Below are 6914 nucleotides of genomic sequence, written 5' to 3' on the forward strand. Positions count from 1 at the left end.
ATAAAGCCTTCAGACCTGACCTGCATAAGCTGCCCAATGCCAGCTAACCCATCTGTAACCTATTCCTGTGTTCCCAAAGACATGCCTGTGTCCCAGTCTGGATGCTCTGTGCTAGCAGCCCAGTGGGACTGATGCTCTGGGCTACTCATGTCTGCAAGCCAGGGAGCTCACTTGGGTGTTAACAAACCTCTCCCCTTCAGCAGGGGTCATGCACCAGCTTGCAAAAGCACCCCTACCCCAGCACAGTGGCCCCAGGCAGCCTGCCCTGGCTTGATGTTGCCTGGCTCTTTGACACTTGGGTCCAATGCTCCAGCAGCTCTATAGAGTTTCTTGTATTTCTGTAAAAAACCTTCCCCCTGCCCCTGCATGGAGAGCGAGACTGGTGGAAAGGGAAGCAGCTGGGCATGGTGTGGGTGGAGACCCTCCTCTGCTTCAAGAGGCTTTGCTCTAATGTTCACTCTCTGTGCAGCAGCCTCCATCCTGCCTGGAGGCAGATTTTGACCTACAGCCTCTAAACCCAGAGAAGGGAGCACTGAGCTCTCCAAGGAGCAGCCTGGCCTCCTGCTCCTCCTGGGCTGCCCCTTGAAGCACTGCTCCTGCAGTCAGTCCTGGAGCATCAGGAGCAGTTTCTGTTTGATTCTCATCAACCATGGGCCTCTCTGAGTGCCCTCATGTCTGTCCTAAACACTGTCTTTTTGCCTGTGGTCGTGTTTAGGAGATACTACCTTTGTAGCCTTCCTTGGAGGAGGAATTGAATACAGAAATATAACAGGGGAAAGGCATTGAGCCTTTGAGCAGAAGGTGGCAGCTCTGAGACCTGTGTGCTTTTCCTCAGCCCTACATGGGCTCCTGCACAAGCAGCAGTGGCTGTGATGATCTCGTATGGACCAAGATTTGCCTCTCCTTGTGGTGGGGGCACTGGTACAGACAGATGCACAAGAGGGAACTGCCAGCCAGCACGGAGAGAGGCCAGGCTGCCTCTGCCCTAGGGGAATGTCTTCATCGGCTCCTCAGGATGCCTCTGAGAAGTGTTCAGAGGGATAGAGACAGGGCACGCATGCAGCCCCACCTTTCCCCACCAGCAGCTCCTCTGAAGCTGCACCCAAGCGCCAGCACAACTCCTAACCACAGCTTATCATCCAGGCTGCCCAGACTATTTGCAGACACCAGATGCCCTGGCAGAAGCCAAGACACTAGCTTGCAGAGATGCAGCTCACTGAGGGGCAGTGAGGGGAAGGTCCCCAGGAGCACTTGATGTCCCTAGGAATGGTCATACCCTGTTCCCATAGCTGATGCCACATCTCACTGTCATACAGATGGCCATAATCATGTTTTCTATTCTAATTTTACCCACTCTTTGGGCTACAGGGAGTCTTTCTGTCCCCTTTTCCTTCTTCCCAATCCTATATGGGGAGCCTTTGTCAATATTTTCATGACAAGGTCTTTCCAGCCCTTGAATTGCTGCTTTCTGATCCCTCTGCCATTTCCTGAGTCTCACCTGATAATGCAGTGTCTGGGGATTTCAAGATTTGCCATCGCTCATACTTTCATTTCCCTAAGATGCCCCAAGGGATTTCCATGAGAAAAATCATAGCAGCTACTCAGCCAGGTCATTTCAGAAGAGAAGTTTGTTGTTTCCCCAATTTGGGAACAAAGGGTCCTGCCTTCTGCCTTATACTTGGTTATGCAAGAGTTCCCAGGCTGAACAAGACCCAGCCTTCTTAGCCATTTTATGCCTTAAAATAATCAGTTTAAGGACCAATTATTCTCAAATGACACCCAGCTCAGACTGTGTCAATAAAGCCTTGACTTTGTTTCAAGCTCTGCTGGACCTGAGCGATTCTTGGATGTTGTTCAAGGCCCCAGCACATCATCTTTAGCTGAGAGATGCAAATTGCTGAATATCCCCATAGGGCTTGAAAGTATTATGCATCCCCAAGAAACAGGTCCTGAGCCCTGGATGGGGCCAACTCCCTGCAAGTTATTGAGGTTTTACCTGTAAATGGCCCAGGTAGGATGCCACATTCTCCTTCAGTGCAGCCACAATGGATGCCACGCACTGGAACTTCTCCTCCAGTTGGTCGTACTCCCTGTCCTCCGTCTGCAAGGCAAGGGGCAGCTTATCCCCAGCATGGGCAGGGCTGATGCCCTTCACAGCGTGCTAACATAAAAAGCAGCCAGGCACCCGCCTGAAGCTCACAGTGCTGGAGATGGGCAGGGGAGACCCTGAGAGGCTCCAGGAATCTGTACAGGCCAAGATCTAGGGTGCTCAGGATGCATGTGAAAACACGGCTTTTGGTGTGGTTGTGGTGCTGAGGAACACCAGGGTGTCTTTCCTTTTGCTGAGGTGCCTAAGGATCCTGTGGGTTCATTGGGGGCCAAAGCACCAAGGTACCTGCTGTACCTGCATCCCGCCTATCCCGCTGGTCCTTGGCAGTGCAGACCAGGAGCCACGCTTAGGCTGTTCGAAAATGGGACTGCGGCTCCTGTGACAGCACAGGCCACTGGGTGTCAGCATCGGCCTCGCCATCTCAGCTGCACTCTCCCCATCACACTGGTGAGGCAGCAGAAAGCCCCAGAAACCACCCAAGGAGGGTCTGCAGGCTGTGGACTGCCCACCTTGGCCACGATGCCAGCCTCGTGCATGAAGAGCCGGCTCAGGCGTGTGGTCTTCTTGGCGATGGAGTGCGTGTTGAGGCGTGCGAAGCGGTCCCGCAGAGTCAGGTGCTCGGCCTTGTTGTATTTGGTTGCTGCCTCAGGGCGGGGGAGCACAGAAGGTGGGAGGAAAAAAGATCAGAAGAGAAAACTTCAAGGCAGCCTGAGCGGGCAACACGAGTGAGCAGCATAGAGGTCCAAAGCTGCCAAGTCGTGATCAACAGGATAAGCGCCACCCACATCACAGAAGGGCAGCCCAGGGGGAAAGTACTATGAAAACCAAAAAAAAAGAGCAAGCTCCCATTTGTGGGGAGTCTGATTTCTCCTATCCCAAGGGCAGGACTGTTCCTCCCCATTCCCCAGCTCCAGGAATGCTAACACACTGGTTTTGTGCTCAGCTTCCCCCATCCCACCCTGCTCCTGCAGCCTTCAGGTCTTGCCCAGTGGCATTGGCAGGACCAGAGCAGTGCCAGGAGCTGCCTGCACCAGCCCGCGGCTCCACTGGGCAGGCTGGTCAGCGGGCAGGAGGGCTTTGAACTGATCTAAGTGAAAATTAGCACAACATCAGGGTTGGGCTGGGGCTTCCCAGACACCATGCCCCTTGCCTGCGCTGTGCCCCCTGCCTGCTCACCCACTTCTCTGCGCCGTTTGTACTCGTTGATGTTGGCGTTGACCTGGGCCATGGCGCGGACGGCTGCCTGCAGGGCCGAGTGGGCGCTGGTGTCGACGGGAGTGTTCTCCAGGATCTTCTCCAGCAGCAGCGGGTATTTGGTGACCCTCTGCACTGGCATCACCAGGAAGAAGCTGAGGTCCGATGCGCTCGTGTGAGGCCTGACAGAGGGGAATCGCTTGAGGTCAGAATGGAGGGCTGCCCTCCTGCCCAGCTGCTCCCCCCAGCTCCTCTGCAAGCATTTTGGGAAGAAAGCAGCGCCTCTCCAGTCCAAAACTTTGCTGCTTTGGACCCACAGGCGAGCTGTGCCCAGCTGCCCAGGGGGGGTTTCTGGCTGTGAACTCCTGCTCCCTGCCAGCTGTGGAGCCACCCCCGGGAGAGCTGGCAGGGAGATGCCATCCCTGCCAGCCGCGAAGGCTGTACCAGCCCCGGGCGGGTGCCCTGCCTCCCTGAACAGTGCTGCACTTGTCTGGCTATGAGGCACGGGATCGGTGCTTGCTGCAGAGGCAGTAGGGAGGGAGGGTGTGGGCAAAGCACAGGCAGGCTGCAAGCAGGGCTCTCCATTTACTCGCATGCAAGGCATCACTCATTAGGGAGTTGTGTGTCCAGAAACAGGGAGCAGAAAATCCCAGCAGCTCCTCTGCTGTCACTCTGGCTTCTCCCAGCTCTGATGGTGTTTGTGACTCCCCTGATAGCACAGGAGGGGTGCAGCAGATCCCTCAGGGCCAGCCCATCTCTCTGCTCAAGCTGGGAAACATGTCCTCCATGGACACAGCCTCTTTGGCTTGTGAGCGATGTGAGGATATGGAGCAGGCAGGACCTGTAGATGCCACCTTATCCCTTGCTCTGGGGTCCACCAAAAAAACAACCTGCCTGTAGCACCCCTTTGACAGGTGGCCCCAAGGATGCAGGACAGGCTGCCAGGGACTATACCAGGCAATGCCACAAAGGTGACAGCCATGAAATTACACTGGTGGCACATACCCATGCAGGCAGCTTGTCCAGAGAGAAGGGCAAGGCCAGTAGGCAAAACATGGAGAGGGAGGTGGTGGCCTCAGCAGCAGGTACTTACACTGTTGCATTCAGGGTATCCAGAATCTCCTCCTGCAGCCTGGGGTCCTTGCGGTAGCTCTCCACCAGCAGGAGGGCATGCTCGTAGCTTGCACAGTAAATCTTGTAGACGGTCTCCATCTCCTCCTTGAACTCTTGGAACAGGGTGCCTGGGGAAGGAGAGAGAAGCTGGAAAGGATGGTCCTTTCCTGTGGCCTCAGAAGTTTCTCCCCAGCCTGCTGGAAGGGTGAAGCTGGCCTTCAAGAGCACTACTAGCCAAAAGGTCTGCCTTGCCCTTGAGGGATAAGCATGGGTGGCTGCCTGTGGACAGGGGTGTGCAAGCAGCAGCACTTCCCTGGGACCCAGAGCCAAGGGAGGCACTGGAGCGGGTGGACTGTGACAGTGACCAGGCAGTGGCACTGCCAGCAACAGCAAAGGCGTGGGCGGGCATGGGTTGGCTCTTGGCACTGCATCACTTACTGATACAGAGCAGCTGCTCCTGCTCCCGGGTGGCTGTGGCCTCAAGACCCTTCAGAAACCGGCTGGAGACATGGAGGATGTCGTCGGTGTTAGAGAAGAGTCCTTCCAGGTCAAGATCAGGCAGCTGAAGGGAACAAAGATGCTCCAGAGTATGCCAAATACACCAGACAGAGGTGGACCGTGTGTTCTGGAGGCACTCACGCCCTCCTGAGAGCTCTTGTCCTTCCAGCTGCCCCTGGTTACACCCGAGGAGCTGGAGCAATGCTCTGTTTCAGGAGGCGCTGGGGATACTGAGACCTGGCTGTGCTCCTGAGTGTGGCAATGAGGCCTTTTCATGTCACAGATGCAGAGTTAAAGCCAAAGGACAGCTGTACTGGGTCAGACCCTATGTTCGTCTGACCCAGGGCCTCAGCTGATCAGGGGGAGCCCAGGAAGGTGAAAGGTGGACACATGATGACCTCCCTGCAGTGATATGGGCATCCCACAGCTCTCAACAGAATCACCCTATGGTCCCCAGCTCCTGGGCACGGGGTTGTGTCCCCTCTCACCTGCTTCTTCTGAAGATGTGAGCGGATGTCGGAGACGCAGAGCTGGATGTTGTGGACGTAGCTGGCCTCAGTGGTGATGAGCTCCTCCACAGCCAGCCGCTGGCTCAGCTCCATCCTCTCGCAGGGCATCACCTCCTCATAGATGGCCTCTTCAGGCTCGGCTGCATCCTCAGCATCAGGCTCTGCCCTGTGGGCACTCGCCATCTTGGCGGGATGCTCTGCAAAGGGTGGCAGGGGGTTAGGGGCAGGCTGTGGCAAGGGCAACACTGGGACCAGTGCCCAATACAGCTCAGTGCTGTGTTCCTTCCCCTGTGCTGGGGGCACCACACAGCACATCCCTGGGGACACTCAAGCCATCTGTGCTTACAAGAAAGGCATGGATGATGCTCCAAAACCATCAAACCATAAAGCGCTGCAAGCCAGGAGCAGAAGGCCCACTTGTGACAGGCAGGGACTTGCCACACACACGTGCCCAAACTCCAGCAACCATGTGCAGGGCCAGGATGAAGGCAAGGGTAGCCCCAGGTGCAGGCAGGGGCCCAGCAGCACTCGCCCAGGGGCTGGTCTCTGAAAGCAGAGTGGGGTTTACCTGTAAGGGCCGTTCCCTCCTTGCCTCAGCTGCCAGCGCCTGGCACGTTGCCTCGCCTTCGAGATTTTCTTGATACCTTCATAGTTAAGATTTGATGTATGAGGACTTTTAACGACCCAGAACAATTCAAAGTACAAAGAGTGTTTTTGCAGCGCTTGAACAAGAGGTGTTTCTGAGGCAGGGAGAGATGACCAAAAAGTGACAGGGACAGGGGAGAAGTGGACAAAGCTGTAGGCACCTCTGCCAGAGACACTGGCAGCCCCTGGTGCACAGTGCCCATGTGCTGCCCAGCACAGCCCACTCCCCTCTTCCCTCATGGAGAGCATGAAAAACCAGAGCTGATTCATGCTGTTTCCTTCCCAGGAAACACCCTCTGCTCTACCCGATGCTGAGAAGGACAGAGCAGCTCCCAAAGCATCACAAATAGCACTCAGACCCAAGCAGGAGGCCTTGAGAGAGAGACAGGGCACAGCCCACGCCAGCGCAGCGCACAGCTCGGCCAGATCCAGCCCCCAGTGCTGCCAGGCAGCCTGCCTGTGGAGGAGGTAAAGAGAGAGGACAGGGCGGAGGTGGCTTGGCAGGATAAAAGCCAGATAGTGCAAGCAGCGGCACAGGGAGCGTAGTTCTACATCTGCCCAACCAGTGACAACCTCTGCACCTGATATCAGGACAGGGGCCTGCTTCGGAGGCTGTAGTCCTGGGCACCTGCAGTGGGAGCAGGGAGAGGGGCTGGCAGGACAACCTGTGCCTCTGCTGCGGAAAGGCCCAGGTAATAAGTGTGTGCTGCTGTTGTGAACACCAGGCAGGGTAAACATCCCCTCCTGGCACATACCCACAGCTGCGCTGGAGAGAACTGGGCTTGGCACAGCAACCAAACGCGTGGGAGAAGGTATGGAACCTCCGCCTGCCTCGCAGGAGCACG

The 6914-nt window shown here is 56.3% G+C and overlaps 1 protein-coding gene across 1 annotated transcript in view; it reads right to left on the bottom strand.

The window, feature by feature from the left end:
- The window catches only part of ARHGEF37 (Rho guanine nucleotide exchange factor (GEF) 37), a 10355-nt gene extending 4554 nt beyond the window's left edge, over positions 1–5801 (bottom strand). Inside the window, 8 exon segments of the mRNA XM_010180673.1 lie at positions 1–7; positions 1997–2101; positions 2620–2750; positions 3287–3486; positions 4398–4545; positions 4856–4979; positions 5404–5616; positions 5619–5801. The exon segment at positions 1–7 is cut by the window's left edge and continues 140 nt beyond it. Of these exon segments, the coding sequence (XP_010178975.1) occupies positions 1–7; positions 1997–2101; positions 2620–2750; positions 3287–3486; positions 4398–4545; positions 4856–4979; positions 5404–5616; positions 5619–5801 (1111 nt within the window).
- Between the last annotated feature and the right edge of the window lie 1113 nt (positions 5802–6914).

Source organism: Mesitornis unicolor, unplaced genomic scaffold, assembly GCF_000695765.1.
Source record: "Mesitornis unicolor isolate BGI_N332 unplaced genomic scaffold, ASM69576v1 scaffold33133, whole genome shotgun sequence".
NCBI lineage: Eukaryota > Metazoa > Chordata > Aves > Mesitornithiformes > Mesitornithidae > Mesitornis > Mesitornis unicolor.